General features: G+C 42.4%; 1 protein-coding gene across 3 annotated transcripts in view; it reads left to right on the top strand.

The window, feature by feature from the left end:
* LOC126236011 (uncharacterized) overlaps positions 1-16,961 on the top strand; it is an 85,813-nt gene that overhangs the window by 23,422 nt on the left and 45,430 nt on the right. For all 3 annotated transcript variants that reach the window (XM_049945021.1, XM_049945020.1, XM_049945019.1), the window contains exon 2: positions 6,388-6,558. In XM_049945021.1, coding sequence (XP_049800978.1) covers positions 6,406-6,558 — 153 coding nt within the window. In that variant the 5' untranslated portion in view covers positions 6,388-6,405. The remainder of the gene's footprint in view (positions 1-6,387; positions 6,559-16,961) is intronic.

Below are 16,961 nucleotides of genomic sequence, written 5' to 3'. Positions count from 1 at the left end.
CTACTTCTGCTGCTGTATTTGGGTATACATTGATTACAGTAAAAGTTTCGTCCACAAAAAGAACTAATTCTGTATATTGTGTATTAGACAGAACAATAGCAGGCCTAAGATTGATCCTTGGAGAACCACACGTTATTTCTCCCCACTCAGAAGAATCTCACCTGATTACATTGGCTGACTTACCAAGTACAACTTGCTGCATTCTTTTGGTTAGCTACACCATTGCTGCCTATCATTTCCCCTCTTACACTGAAGAGCCAAAGAAACTGGTACACCTGCCTAATATTGTGTAGGACCCCCACGAGCATGCAGAAGTGCCGCAATATGATGTGGCATCGTCTCAACTTACGTCTGAAGTAGTGCTGGAGGAAACTAACACCATGAATCCTGCAAGGCTGGCCATACATCCGTAAGAGTATGAGGGGGTGAAGACCTCTTCTGAACGGCACTTTGCAAGGCATCCCAGGTATGCTCAATAATGTTCATATCTGGGGAATTTGGTGGCCAGCAGAAGTGTTTAAATTCAGAAGAGTGTTCCTGGAGCGAGCCTGTAGCAATTCTGGATGTGTGGGATGTTGCATTTTCATGCTGGAATTGCCCAAGTCTGTCAGAATGCAAATGGACATGAATGGATGCAGGTGATCAGACAGGATGCTTACGTACGTATCACCTGTCAAGAGTCATATCTAGACATATCAAGGGTCCCATATCACTCCAACCGTACACGCCCCACATCATTACAGAGCCTCCACCAGCTTGAACAGTCCCCTGCTGACATTCAGGGTCCATGGATTCATGAATTTGTCTCCATACCCGTACACGCCCATCCGCTCGATACAATTTGAAACGAGACTCATCCGACCAGGCAACCCATTTCCAATCATCAACTATTCAATGTCGGTGTTGTCTGGTCCAGGCGGCGCATAAAGCTTTGTGTCGTGCAGTCCTCAAGGGTACACGAGTGGGGCTTCGGCTGCGAAAGTCCATATCAATGATGTTTCGATGAATGGTTTGCACGGTGACACTTGTTGATAGCACAGCTTTGAAATCTATAGCAATTTGCGGAAGGGTTGCACTTCTGTTACGTTGAATGATTCCCTTCAGTCTTCATTGGGCCTGTTGTTAGGATCTTTTCCTGGCTGCAGCGACGTCGGAGATTTGATGTTTGACCTGATTCCTGATATTCACTGTACACTCGCGAAATGGTCGTCCCCACTTCATTGCTACCCCAGAGATGCTGTGTCCCATCACTCGTGCGCCGAGTGTAACACCATGTTCAAACTAACTTCAATTTTGATAACCTGCCAATGTAGCAGCAGTAAGCGATTCAACAACTGCGCCAGCCACTTGTTGTTCTTAAGTTGGTGTTGCCGACCGTAGTGCCGTATTCCGCCTGTTTACATATATCTGTATTTGAATACGCATGCCTGTACCAGTTTTTTTGGCACTTCAGTGTATTTCATGATATAAAAGAACAGTTTAAATTCAGTCACATTCCCCACCTTCTCCTTCTCCTGAACACATCCGCACCCTGTATATTGTCCGCTGCCTCAATCCCCCTCACCCCTTGGTGTCTCCCTTCCTCTCCACCCCCAGCCCATTGCCGCGCCTTTACCATTGTTTCCCACCCTTTCTCCATCTCCATACCCTCCGCCTCCTTTCCCAATGCAACTTCCAGCATCTACCCCTCCTGGATGATGAGCTTCGCCCTGACGTCTACCCTCCCTACCAACTCTAACCCCACCTTCCTCCTGCCTCCTCCTCAAGGCTCCCTGTCCTCCCGCTCCTTTCTCCTGAGCGGCTTTCCCCTCCTACGCCCCCCCCTCCTGTGCTCCCCTTCAGTGTCTCTGAATTCCCTCCTGCCTTGCTTCCCTCTTCATCTTGCCACCCCACTTGTCTCCTGCCTCTTGGTGCACCCGCTGACACCCCTACTGTTTTCATCCCTCCCCCTCCCCTGCTGCACCTTGCTCTACCCTCCTTTTCCATCCTCTTAGGCCTCTCCTTCCCACATGGCAGTTTTATTCTTCATCATGTGTGCTCCAAGTTGGTTTAAAGTGTGTTGTTCTAGAGTCTTTTTAATACTGTGGCCAACTTTTAACCTGTGCGTGTGTCTTTTTTTGTGCTCTACGAATCACCAACTGTGTTTTTTAAGTTTATGTCGACTTTTTTAATTTTCCCACATGAACGTCTCCATGTCACTGTATTTTTACCTCCATTACCTCCCCTTACTCTGTTTCATGTCCCCCTTTTTTTTCGCCTATGTGTGGAACATTTTCTTCTTGTATTAGCTGTCATGTCACTCAGCTGAAGAGCGGCGGATTGTGCCGCTGACAGCCCTCCTGTGCAGGGGAATGAAATCACAATAAAGAAAAAAAAAATCAATCACGTTTGTAGCTGTCGTTGACAAGTGAGGTCAACCAAAGTTTGCTGTACCCTCTCTCTGCTCCAATGCATAACTGTATTGTGTTGTTTGACCTCATGGTGGCGGGCGCAGCATATTTGAAATGGATCGTGTTTGTACAGGGCGTGTTGGAGTATGGATTGGCACACTTAAGTGTGGGACATTTGTTTCTAAATTAGTTGTGAATGCTGATAACGATTCATTGGACTTCTTGAATGCTGTTTGTGAGAATAATATTCAAACAGTTTGTGACTTTTTGTTAATGAGTTTTTTATGTCAGCAGTTATGCACAATAATTCATTTTGGGTTTGGAATTATTAGTGCAGTGTGTTGTTTGTGGTTGGATGTTTAATTTTGTGTTTGCTTTTTTGTTGGTTACGGTTGTGGCAGCAAAGTTATCTACAGCTACATGGATACTCCACAAATCACACTAAGTGCCTGCAGAGGCTTCATCGAACCACCTTCGCACTAATTCTCTATTATTCCACTCTTGAACAGCGCATGGAAGAAACGAACACACATATCTTTCCTTGCAAACTCTGATTTCCCTTATTTTATTATCATTTGGTATCTGTCGTTTGGAACCCGCAGCTTCGATAGGCAAACATTCTTGGAAATTACCACCTTTTTTTGAACAGGTATATTTTTCTTTTATTTTTGGAGGATTGGGGGCTTACAAATTCAACCTCTATACAACAACCCTGTGTTCATTAATCCTGTAACCGTTTTGATGCTCGTTATTAGCTAAGGAATATTTGTTACTAAGAGGTCAAGTGTGTTTTCACAACCGTTTATTATATGCTTGGCCTCGTGAACTAACTGCTTGAAATAATTTTCAGAGAATCCTTTTAGCACAATTTTGGATGATGTTTTGTGCTTACCTCTGGTTTTAAACACATATTTTCGCCAACATATTGAGGGTAAATTAAAGTCACCACCAACTTTACTTGTATGAGTCCAGTGTGTGTAAGTTGACTAGTAGGTCTCTGTGTGTTGCACTGGGGGGTGACATGTTGACCACAATTAAGTTCCTACAGTTCTTTGGCTTTATTGCCGAGTACGTGAAATGCTACATTTGTGGAGAAGGTATGAGATTGGCCACCATTCTCATATCTGTGAACGGGGATCAGTGTATGTTGCATTCTGTGTGTCTTGTATGTAGCATTGTCGGCGGGACGGGATACTAGTAGCTGGCCATGGCTATAATTGTTCTACTTTTTTTTCTGATGATTATGTTTTCGTACGGATTTCATTTCGTTATAAATGTGATTTTCATGGTTAATATAATGAAATTTGTTTTAACTATGTTAGTGAGGTTCGGTTTTCGATACTAGATATGTTGGTGATTTTTGGTTTTGTGGTACCGTTAACTTCGTATACAGGCCATGTGAAGTGTTAGATTAGAGTTGTAGGTCGGGTCATGAGTGCCTTTAGCAACATTTGACTTTTGCAATGTCCCAGGACTTATTTTGTATGAAGAGAAACATTACAGTAAGTGAGAAAGTGAGCATGGCAGCCGCCCACCTCTCCGCGCCACAGCTATGACACTGTCAGATACCGGATTTGTCAAGTTATGTAGTTTTGTGATATATGGGTTTTGTTTGAACTATAAAGGTCAAGTGAAATTTTCAGTACCTGGTTTTGGAGCTACGTGTTTGGGATTTTATTATTATGGACTTCGTTTGAGCCATTTAGTCCAAGTAGAATTTCTGACACACGTTTTAATATTTTTTTTTTTTTTTTTGGTGTTGTTGATGGCTGAGGATTTTGTCTGCCTGATTTTTGCATTAGTATTTGTTTTAATGTCTTCATTATTAAGATCATCGTATATTGAGCTTGTCTTCATCCAAAACCCCTTAATTTCCTTAACTGTCCCGCAAGTGTAATGTTATTTCTGCAGTTAAATATTTTCCCTTTTATTTGTGTCTTTTTGCGTATCTAATGCTCACCGTATTTTATAAGATTGAAACAGGGTTGCCCGCCATCTTGATGATGCAGGTCGAAGATGGTGGTACCACAATCATCAGTTTGCCGAGCATGTAAATCTAGACATATCAGCATTTCTTCTACTAGTACATCATCCGCAAATGGATTATGGAGACGTATGGGTGACTGGAATCAAAAATTCCTTGTTGATGACATTAGAAGTGAAAGCAACACTGTTTTTGTCACTTCTTCAATGCCTACTCCTTCCTTGACACTTGCATAATTTGTGTATCTGCCTCCTTTTCTGCTATCTGACATCTGTGATTATCAGCAAAAAATTAAGACTTTTCGTTCCCTTTGCACACTTGAGGCCATTTGACTGATTTTGTAACCACATTTCTTTGTTTACAGTGTGATGGGTGAAAAATTTACAGTGGATGGCTGTTTGTAATTATTATCTGGACTCTTATGTTTCTGAGTGACATTGTAAAATCACGTTGTCATTATAGCTATTTGATGCACTTATTGTATATTTCCAAGTTTTGTGCTTTTTCCACGGTGGTCCTTGCCTCGTTGACATCACTGGTAGCCGATATTTCTTTAAGGTTGATCCGATGCTCTATTTGTTGAGTTTTACAACCAAGGTTTTGCAGCTGTTTCTTCAGTCCTTTATAGTTCATCAATTTCACGGTGTTTTTTTTTTTTAGTTAAAATGAGACTGAAGTTATCGCAGTGTTTACATAAGAATGTCAGTGAATTTACATTTGCCGCAGTTTTTTCCAGTAGACTTTGGTCTTCTAATGATTTGTTTATTTGTTTATTTATTTTTTTCCTCTTTTGCAGCAGTAACATTTCCAGGTTGAACCACAATACATTTTTTGCACTGAATGCATAAAGACTCATCCTTTTTTATTTACATGATTTCTTAAGAATTCTTTTTATGCATACAATGATCTATAATTAACCATTTTCGATGTTCTTCTCTTCCTCTTAAACACAAACCACACAGATACATACATCGTACTACTACACATGCTAAAATTCGACTAAGAAGTAGAATGAGTTGCCAAGCAGTTACTATCTGGTTTTTATATGAAGTTAGTTTCATTTACTGTTAAATTCTTTACATCAATGGGTAGGCAATTAAAGATTTTTTATGGCTGAATACCTCTCTTCTCTCTGTGCCACACACAGGCTGAGTGATGGATAGAGTTGAATGCTTTCTCCTTCTAGTATTATATTCCAACTGTGATTGTTAACAATAAAACTCCTAAGGCAGTCCCCAAGAATATGTTGCCATGAGACATTACTGAATGAAAATAGGAAAAGTAAGTCAACTTTTTGACTTGATGATGATGATAATGATGAGTCTCATACTTCTTTACAGAGCGTAGGGGAGCGACGTGGGAGACCCGCGCCGCCTTACTAGGCAAGGCCCTAGTGGAGGTGGTTTGCCATTGCCTTCCTCCGACCGTAATGGGGATGAATGACTTATTCATCATGAAACCCTAATATTATCTGTAATGCTAAAGTTGCCAAACTTAGACATTTAAGAAGATAACATGTGGCATCTTGTTATTGTTCTTATCAATATCAACACTTAAAAATGTAGAATATTTTGTTTCATTTATTGATTTACTGTCATTCAGTGTTTCTAATGATGTAGTCAGGCCTGTGCAGTAAATGACATAACTGCACGAATTTTGTTTATCTGAAATGAGTGATAGCTCATTTGCAGAGAACCAGTAGTAAATTTTCAATAAAATATTCACATTTTAAGACAGAATTGATTAGAATAATGTGGTATAGATGAGACTGCTTTACTTATTTACTTGCCAAATGCTTTGCCGTTCCTTCCACTTCTCCCATGGTCTCTCCCTTTCTTTTCGTACTACTTCCCCCAACTTGCACTATCACAGTCCTCATCACCGCTTTCTTCTTTTTTTTTTTTTTTTTTTTTTGCATTGTGCTAGTGCAGATGTGAAATGTTTGGACATGTTACACTAATGAATCTGTAAGTAATATTTAACATAAATATGTCACATTTTTCTTTTTTGTAGGTAGAGGAGCAAGATGAAATGCCAAGGCAGATATGCTTGAGCTGTCTTAATAAATTGGAAAGTACATATGAATTTTATACCACCTGCATTTATGCTCAATCGACAATCCAGAGACTTCTGAGAGCTGAATCTCTACATGATAGTGATCATGTTAATGAACTTGGCAATAAGGTAAACATTGCTGTTTATTATTTTTTATTAAGACTTGAAAGTTAGCCAAGCCACCAAAAGGGGAAGAACTATACCTGAGAAAAGGTGAAGTGACAGAAATGAAGGAGAAGAAAGTAAACCAGAAATTCAGTAAACATAGTTCTTTCAAGAACAGAACATGAGATTTAAAATTTGCCCTTTTTACAGGCTTTTGTATTCGGCTGCTGTAACGTTAAGATGGAAACTGTAAGGATATTTAGCAGGAGGTTGATGGCTGTGACATATTTCAAATTATTGAAAAAATTTAAGAGCTAACTGGAAATCTACACTTCATTTAACACAGAGCCATTTTAGTTGTAGATATTTTCAGATGTTTGCATTTTTTGACCTAGAAATTGGGTACAATTGCGTGAAGGATTAGCCTTGATGACAATTACTATGTAATAATTTTCAGACAGATTTAAAATTAAATAGAATATTTGACAGCCAAGATCACATGTTGTATTATCTTTATTTTGTTTCCTCACTGACCGGTTTCAGCAGAATCTAGTTGTCGTCTTCGAATTTTCTGGAATAATACTATTGCACATAAATTGCACAAACATAACTAATGCACACACCCCTAATAAAGCAAAGTCGTCACATTGGCTTGTCAAATATATGCAGCTGAGTAAATAAAAATCCATAGCACCAGCAGTGTGCACTGAAGTGGAGTATTTCCTGATGTGCCATCGCTATAACTGCTCTGTTGACGAACTTGGCTCCATTCCAGGGCACACTGTTAGTGATATGGACTTTTTATTTACTCTGTTTTATGTACCTGAGAAGCCAATGTGGCGCATTTTGTTTTATTAGTGGAGTGTGTACTGGTTATGCACAGTAGTATTATTTCCAGAACATCCAAAGATGACAGCTACCCTCTGACAAAACAGGTAATTGAGGAAATTAAATAAAAATATAAATATTACAGCATGAGATCTCGGCTGCCAAACATTTTTACTAGCGAAATATCAGATGGCTCCCAGCAATGTGTGCAACTTATAACTTTAAATTAGTCTGTTGCTTGTTCCACAGATGGTATGCACTACAATTAATTACTTGAAACTCTTCAATATGTTACATCATTCCCATTTCAGATGCACATTTCAAGTTGTTTGTTGGCCAAATGATTGCAATGTAATGCAATACTTCCTACAATTATGGTAAATGCGTATATTTATAGAGTCAACATTCTAAACAAAAGTAACTTACTCTTTTTGCTAACTTCATATCACAGAGTAAATTGTCAAGGTCTTTTATGACTGCTTAATTTGCTGTTTCTATACCATACGAAGGCTTAATATGTGTTAATTAAAGAGTGCTAATTACAGATACTGTCAATTTTGAACTGATTTATTGCTGACAATTCACTTTGTGATAGAGTATATGTGCAATATATGTGAAACAGAATTGCTCTCCAGGAGACATAATGTACACACATCAAAAATGTTTTGCATCACCCCGGTTCCCAGAACTCCTGAAGATAGATGTTGACTCTGGATATTGTATCACTGACACAGTCTCTTTGACTGTTCAGAGGTGTCACTAAACCTGCCCAAAGATGTAAACAACCATACATGAGCAGCGCCTATTAGACAGAGGGGGTCTGACAGCCAATCAGTTCCAGTCATTCCACCAGGAAGGAGGTACACGGCTCATATTGTCTGTAGTCCAACCGTGCCTAGACGGTCAATACCGTGGTTCGATCGCGTCCGCATTGTTACTTTGTGCCAGGAAGGGCTCTCAACAAGGGAAGTTGTAGCAGTTCGCCTACTTTGCTTATTTCGTATGTTGTATTCGGTGTTGCGGTACTGGCTGAAAAAATAGGGATTGGATGTGCAACTACTGTAAATGATTAGCCGATAGATGCACAGTTGCATTTCACAGTCTTTTACTTTCACTTTTCACAACTCCCCAATAAGAAACAGCTATAAATGTATATGGCCAGTGCACTATTGTTCTAACTTGCCATAAGCTTCATTAATATTTAGCAGACGAACATCCACTTGCTGCTACAATAGTTTCCTGTTGAACATCTATGAGCAGTAAAAGCCTAACCACACAGTTCACAGTCTTTCAAATAAATTGAACAGTCACTGTCATTGCTTTGACACACGACCAATTGGTGTAACACTTATTTCACTGTTAAGTTGATGCATTGTCGTCGTTCTAACCAACACAGGTTCCTTGTCTGAAACTTGGCCGTAGACAGACTGACTCGTGACCAAAATTCAGGCCCTTATGTATCATCACAATAATAGGTGCTCAGACTACACATTGTTTGATGTTTATTTACAGAAATTACAATTAAAACATAACTCATTAAATTAACTGAATACTTCGAAAAATTCCATCTTTTTAACAGTGCCTTCTACTATAAGAGTTAGGCCAAATTCTTTGCTTAAATCATGAAATTAACAAATATAGTTAGGCAAACAATACTTTTGACAAAACTGTTAATTACTGTGGAATTAATTAAGGGCTGGCTTTGCTAACACATGTTCGAATATAGCCAAATAGATACACCGAGCGAGGTGGCGCAGTGGTTAGCACACTGGACTCGCATTCGGGAGGACGGCGGTTCAATCCCACGTCCGGCCATCCTGATTTAGATTTTCCGTGATTTCCCTAAATCGCTCCAGGCAAATGCCGTGATGGTTCCTTTGAAAGGGCTCGGCCAACTTCCTTCCCCATCCTTCCCTAATCCGATGAGACCAATGACCTCGCAGTTTGGTCTCTTCCCCCAAACAACCCAACCCAACCCCCAAATAGATACTTTAAGATTACTAGTATTTCATCTTCCAAATGTTTATAATTAGTACAGAACTTATATTTGTTTATGCATCAACAATAGAATTTAAGTTACGAAACAATTACTGAATTCACCCTACAGCAAAATATACTAACTAGGCATAGTCGAAATAAATTACAGAACCAATTACACACATAAACTAAGCATAAAATTAGATCTGGTGTTATATTCTTTAAAACTGAGGACCAACCTTTATCTTTCACAATAATCCAGATTCTATTCACATATGTTAATGGTAATTAGTTAAAAGTGAAAAAATGAATTTTACGGAGGCAGATGGCAAAACAAGGGGGAAGTAAAAATTATCCCAGCTTGCTTCATCACAAAGTGTCTAGGCATCTCAAAGTGAACCAAAGCGAAGTTGTTCGGACATGGAGGAGATACAGAGAGACAGGAACTGTCAATGACATGCCTTGCTCAAGTCGCCCAAGGGCAAGGTGGATGACCGCTATCCACGGAATAGCATGGAGGAACCCTTACTGCAGTGCCACCATGTTGAATAATGGTTTTCGTGCAGCCACCGGAATTTGTGTTAAGAATCAAATTGTGCACAATAGGCTTCATGATGCGCAACTTCACTCCTGACATCCATGGCAAGGTCCATCTTTGCAACCACGAAACCATGCAGCGCAGTACAGATGGGTGCAATAACGTGCTGAATGGACCACTCAGGATAGGCAACACGTTCTCTTCACCAATCAGTGTCGCATATGCCTTCAACCGGACAATCGTCAGAGACGTGTTTGCAGGCAACCCGGTCACGCTGAATGCCTTATACACACTGTTCAGTGAGTGCAGCAAGGTGGAGGTTCCCTGATGTTTTGGGGTGGTATTAGGTGGGGGCTGACATACGCCGCTGGTGGTCATGGAAGGCGCCGTAACAGCTGTATGATTCTTGAATGCCATCCTGTAACCGATATTGCAACCATATCCGCAGCATATTGGTGAGGCATTTGTCTTCATTGACGACAGTTTGTGCCCCATCGTACACATTCTGTGAATGACTTCCTTCAGGATAACATCACTCGACTAGAGTGGCCAGCATGTTCTCCAGACATGAACCCTGTCGAACATGCCTGGGATAGATTGAAAAGGGCTGTTTATGGACAACATGACCCATCGACCACTCTGAGAGATCTATGCTGAATCGCTGTTGTGGAGTGGGACAATCTGGACTGACAGTGCCTTGATGAACTTGTGGATAGTATGCCATCACAAATACAATCATGCGTCAATGCAAGAGGATGTGTGTTGTGGCGTAACAAACGAGCTACGCCACACTGAGAAGGAAGCCGAAAGGCACGCGTACACACACGCCGACTGGTGTCAAGTCTGGAACAGGATACGTAATGACTGCTATAAAGAAAATACGTATCTTTGGAATATACTTAACTTTTAATGCTTCCTTTGGTACATCTCTCTTGACTATACAAAGGAGACTCGTAAGATACATGCACTGATACAATTGGCGCCTTGCTAAGTCGTAGCCATTAACTTAGCTGAAGGCTATTCTAACTGTCTCTCGGCAAATGAGAGCAAAGGCTTCGTCAGTAAAGTCGCTAGCAACGTCGTCGTACAACTGGGGCGAGTTCTCGTACGTCTCTCGAGACCTGCCGTGTGGTGGCGCTCGGTCTGCGATCACACAGTGGCGACACGCGGGTCCGACATGTACTAATGGACCGCGGCCGATTTAAGCTACCACCTAGCAAGTGTGGTGTCTGGCAGTGACACCACATTCCTCCCCCGCAAATCGACGAACGGTCGTGTTATAAGGCTTCTGCCCGCCGAGGGGAGGACCCCATGTTGACGTATGCGATGAGGTGGGGAGCCTAACAACAGGCGAGGCTGTGCCACCCGCACCCGGCCATTCGGTCCGAGGGGAGCTAGGAAACGCCTGAAAACCTAGTCCAGGGTGCACGTCAACATGCGGTGAATGCGCCCGTAGAGAGACAGGAGGGGCCGAATGGTCGACCTCCATGTGGTCAGGGCACCCGACGGGTGAAGACGACATCTGGTCCGGAGCGGGCAAGATTTCCATGGCGGAGGACAGCTGGTCACGTGAAGCGATCGGCGGTACGTGACCCAGGGAGGCGCCAGGCGGTTGCAGCGACGCGTCCACTGCGGGCGGCGCCGGCGGGAGAACAGGCGGCGGCGCGTCGCCATGAGGCAAAATGGAAGGCAGCGTCGGTAACACCTGGGGATGAGGCGAGCCAGTAGATGGGTCCCCAGGGCGCTGACCGGACGGCACCGTCGCTGAAAGCAGACGGGGAGCGGCAGAACCCAGGCGACGACAGAGACGCAGCTGATTGAGATGCCGACGCACCTCACCAGAGGCCCCCAATACCAAATACATCGCGCGGCTGAGGCAGCGAAGAATGCGCCCTGTGAGCCAACGCCGTGAACCGCGATAGTTGCGATAGAAAACAACGTCGCCAGGAGCAAAAGCAGGAGTCCGCCGCTGCACAGGAACCTGATGCGGCGGATGCAACAAAGACATCAAGGTTCGATGAGGACGACCATGGAGCAACTCAGCCGGCGAGCGACCATCGCGGGGCTGAGAGCGATACGAAGACAAAAAGAGCAACAATGCGTCCTCCCTAGAATGCGACTCTTTCAACTTCAACATCTGTGACTTGAAAGTCCGGACCAACCGTTCAGCGGCACCGTTTGACTGAGGCGAAAACGGCGCGGATGTCAGATGTTGAATACCATTGGCCTTGCAGAATGACTGAAAGTCTGCGGACATGAATTGTGGGCCATTGTTGGAAACAATAGTCTGGGGAAGACCTTCAATGCAAAAAATAGCGGCCAACACTTGGATGGTGGCAGATGACGTCGTGGAAGACATCCGGACAACAAAAGGAAAATTACTGAAGGCATCGACAACAAACAACCATCGCGCATTCCAGAATGGACCAGCAAAATCAATATGTAAGCGTTGCCAAGGGGAAGTGGCTTTCGGCCATGCAAAGAATTTCCGCGGCGGAGCGGATTGTTGTTCGGCACACGCCACGCAAGAAGAGCACATATTCGTAATCGCAGCATCGATTCCGCCCCGTCCAGTGCCACTTTATCTAACTGTGACTGTGTTCGTCCCACAAAAAGTGTGAGTCGACGTCGCCAGAACTCCCGTAAAGTCGCAAGTGCTTTGCACGCGTAGGTTCGTATCCCATCCTCGTCGCCAATCTGTTGTGGCGTAACAAGCTAGCTACGCCACACTGAGAAGGAAGCCGAAAGGCACGCGTACACACACGCCGACTGGCGTCAAGTCTGGAACAGGATACGTAATGACTGCTATAAAGAAAATACGTATCTTTGGAATATACTTAACTTTTAATGCTTCCTTTGGTACATCTCTCTTGACTATACAAAGGAGACTCGTAAGATACATGCACTGATACAATTGGCGCCTTGCTAAGTCGTAGCCATTAACTTAGCTGAAGGCTATTCTAACTGTCTCTCGGCAAATGAGAGCAAAGGCTTCGTCAGTATAGTCGCTAGCAACGTCGTCGTACAACTGGGGCGAGTTCTCATACGTCTCTCGAGACCTGCCGTGTGGTGGCGCTCGGTCTGCGATCACACAGTGGCGACACGCGGGTCCGACATGTACTAATGGACCGCGGCCGATTTAAGCTACCACCTAGCAAGTGTGGTGTCTGGCAGTGACACCACAATGTGCTACTGGGTAGTAGAGATACCGGTGTGTACAGCAGTCTGGACCACCACCACCTCTGAAGGTCTCGCTGTATGGTGGTACAACAAGCAATGTGTTGTTTTCATGAGCAATAAAAAGGGCAGAAATGATGTTTATGTTAATCTCTATTCTAATTTTCTGTACAGGTTCCAGAATGCTCGGAACCGAGGCAAAACTTTGTGTGTATTAGTGCTGCTGGTAGGTGTGCACGCTGACACACACACACACACACACACACACACACACACACACACACACACACACACACACACACAAGTAAAAGTGATGACATTATCCTAGCTTTTGAACCTGTTAGTTCTTTTATCGTAGAGGAGAGGGTGATAGGCTGGGGATGGTTGAAAAAAAAAAAAAAAGGCAAGTCCCTCAGACCCCAGGATGAGAGGGACCACCTGTCTGCAGCAACATTGAAGTAGTGCTAAAGGAACTTGACACCGTGAATCCTCCAGGGCTGTCTATAAATCCGTAAGAGTATGCGGGAGATCTCTTGTGAACAGCACATTGCAAGCCATCCAAGATATGCTCAATAATGCTCATGTCTGGTGAGTTTGGTGGACAGCGGAAGTGTTTAAACTCAGAAGAATGTTCCTGGAGCCACTTGTAGCAATTCTGGATGTGTAGGGATCCACATTGTCCTGCTGGAATTGCCTAAGTTCATCAGAATGCACAATGGACGTAAATGGATGCAGGTGATCAGACACGACGCTTACACTTGTGTCATCTGTCAGTTGTACCTAGACGTATCAGGGGTCCCATATCATTCCACACCATTACAGAGCCTCCACCAGCTTGAATAGTTCCCTGCTGACATGCAGGGTCCATGGATTCTTGAATTTGTCTCCATACCTGTACACATCCATCCGCTTGATACATTCTGAAACGAGACTCGCCCCACCAGGCAGCATGTTTCTAATTGTCAGCAGTCCAATGTCGGTGTTGACAGGCCCAGGTGAAGCGTAAAGCTTTGTGTTGTGCAGTCATAAAAGGCACAGAAGTGCGCTTTCGGCTCCGAAAGCTCGTAGCGATGATGTTTCGTCGAATTGTTCGCACGCTTACAGTTGATGACAGTCCGGCATTGAGATCTGCAGCAATTTGCGTAAGAGTTGTACTTCTGTCCCGTTGAACGATTCTCTTCAGTTGTCGTTGGTGCTGTTCTTGCAGGATCGGTTGCCATCCGCAGTAATGTCAAAGATTTGATGTTTTACCGGATTCCTGATATTCATGGTACACTCGTGAAATGATCCTATAGGAAAATCCCCATTTCATTGCTGCCCTGGAGATGCTATGTCCTATCACTAGTGCGCTGACTATAACGCCATGTTCAGACTCACTTAAATCTTGATAACCTGCCATTGTAGCATCAGTAACCAATCTAACAACTGCGCCAGACTTGTCTTATAAAGACAGTGCCAACTGCACTGCTGTATTCTGTCTGTTTACGCGCCTCTGTATTTGAATACGCATGCCTATACCAGTTTCCTTGGGGCTTCAGCATGGTATCCATTATGAGTTCAACACTGGACTGTGGTTTTCATCACAAATGTATTACAGTGTTCACAAGTTTGCCCATGAATGTCTCTCGTGGCTTTTGTGGATGCCAAATTTGGCAATTTAGGTCAAAACGACAACACAAAAGCAATATTAACTATTGGAGCCTGGACAAATTAATCATAAAGGATTGCAATTATAACAAAATCAGAGACTTGGCAGTGATATACTGTAATAAACAGAGAAATAAAGGCACAGATACACCACAAACAAGCTTTAGTTGTAACTCCAATAAATAAAACCCAAAGTTATCTCATTTTATTATTTTGGCGGAAAAGTAAAATCCCAAGTGTACTTGGGCTACATAAGAACAGACGTTTGTAAAAAATAAAACTCCGCTTATATCTGTTTCAGCATTGATTAAGTGTTCTACCACTCGAGAGCATCTGGTCATGGATTTGTAGCATGCTTATTATGTTTTGCTTGAGGTGGTTGCCACTAGAAATCGTCTTCCACTGTGTGCAGCTTTGCATACTTGATCAGTAAAACATGCACTTTCAGCCTCTGTCCTGTATTATTGTTTAGGCAATGCTTTCAGTGAAAAGTGCTAGACAGTGGTATGAGATAAATACATGCACTGTGCTCCAGCCAGCACCTCAGAGATTTGTGTTAACTGGCAAATGTTGTGAAACACATGGTTAGACTTCATGGCTGCACAGTCCGCCACCAGTAGCTGAGTGGTCAGCGCGACAGACTGTCAATCCTAAGGGCCCGGGTTCGATTCCCGGCTTGGTCGGAGATTTTCTCCGCTCAGGGACTGGGTGTTGTGTTGTGCTAATCATCATCATTTCATTCCCATCGACGCGCAAGTCGCCGAAGTGGTGTCAAATCGAAAGACTTGCACCAGGTGAGCGGTCAACCTGACGGGAGGCCCTCGTCACACGCCATTATTATTATAGCTACACAAAAAGTAAAAGACCTCAAGTTTCAGGATATTTTAGTCAAAGTCCAGTGCACGAGTATACTCTGGATTTTATTATAAGTGATCTTCAAAATTTTATAACTCATTATTTTGGGCTTTCAAAGCTATATGTCTATGCCTGTATGTAATGCCATTCATTGTTTTTCATTAACAAAAATATTTTTTGAAATGTAATTTGAAACAAAATCGTTGTTAGACATAAAATTATTAGATCAGTGAAAAATCACAATTTCTTACTCTTGTAATAGATTATTAAAATTTTCTGCGTACTGGGAGCTATCTTTGTAACGTATTTTTTCTGACAGATTAATTTACATAAATAACAGTGTAATAAAATTACCTGTAATTGCAGCTCTGTTTCACTCCTTGACGTTTTGACAGAATGCTAGAAAATCATTTAAATCTTTAACTGAATTTCTTGTATCACTGAGAGGATTAGTAACAAATCCTATTTCAGAATAGTTGACAACTCTTTTTCCATCCCACAAAGAGTCCCTTTTATCTTTTGTAATGACTGCTATTCAGTGAAATATTTATTTAGAAGTCACCAGAGTAGTCATACCTATAAACACTGCCAAAAGTGCAACATCAGCAGTGCCTGTAAGATATGTGACAAGAAATGTTGCTTCATACTATAGTTCATTTTCCTCAGGATGAAGCCACAGGTGCAGTTTAATGTAGTAGATTACATTGATAAAATATTGCCCATCTTTCTGACCATGAGCACCTTAAAACAGGCATTGTGGCACACAGCAGAGTTGGTTAGTTGGTAAATAATCATTGTTATTTCAAACAATTAAATTTCAGGCATTTAGTCATTTAAACTCCAACCCTTTTGCTGGCATTTCAACTGCACATCTTTCAGCCATCTTTGAAGTGAACCGAGAGACAATCTTTATGTTGTTAAAAGGCAAAAATGCATATTAATTTATGGAAAGCCCAGATGAAATGTAACTAATTTAAAAAAGGAAAGGAAAACGCTCACCGAATGGTTGAGATGTTGAGTCATCAAAAGGCATGTAAATAAGACTGAGAACTTCACAGTGTTTCAGATGAATCCGTTTTTGAGAAGAAAAGGTTTTGTGTAAAAGTTAGCAGAATTAATACAAGGAAATATCACAAGCTTAACCTCATATTTTAGAGAAAAGGAACACTTCGAAGATATCAGCCCCAGCAATTGATCCCCTGTGAAAATTTGGGCCATATTTCTGATAGTTCGCAATTATGACTTTCTGAAAGTACAGCTTTTAAACTTCTACACTCACCAGTTTTTTGTCACTCACTCCACTCCACTCCACTGCAGCCATGTAATGCATGAGTGCAAAGTATGGTACAGTGGACTGACAGCCAGTGCCCTCTTATTCTTGGGATGTTGAAGGTGAGTCCCAATG

The sequence above is a fragment of the Schistocerca nitens genome, chromosome 2 (genome assembly GCF_023898315.1).
Source record: "Schistocerca nitens isolate TAMUIC-IGC-003100 chromosome 2, iqSchNite1.1, whole genome shotgun sequence".
NCBI classification, from domain to species: domain Eukaryota; kingdom Metazoa; phylum Arthropoda; class Insecta; order Orthoptera; family Acrididae; genus Schistocerca; species Schistocerca nitens.
This window is presented reverse-complemented; position numbering and strand designations above follow the sequence as displayed.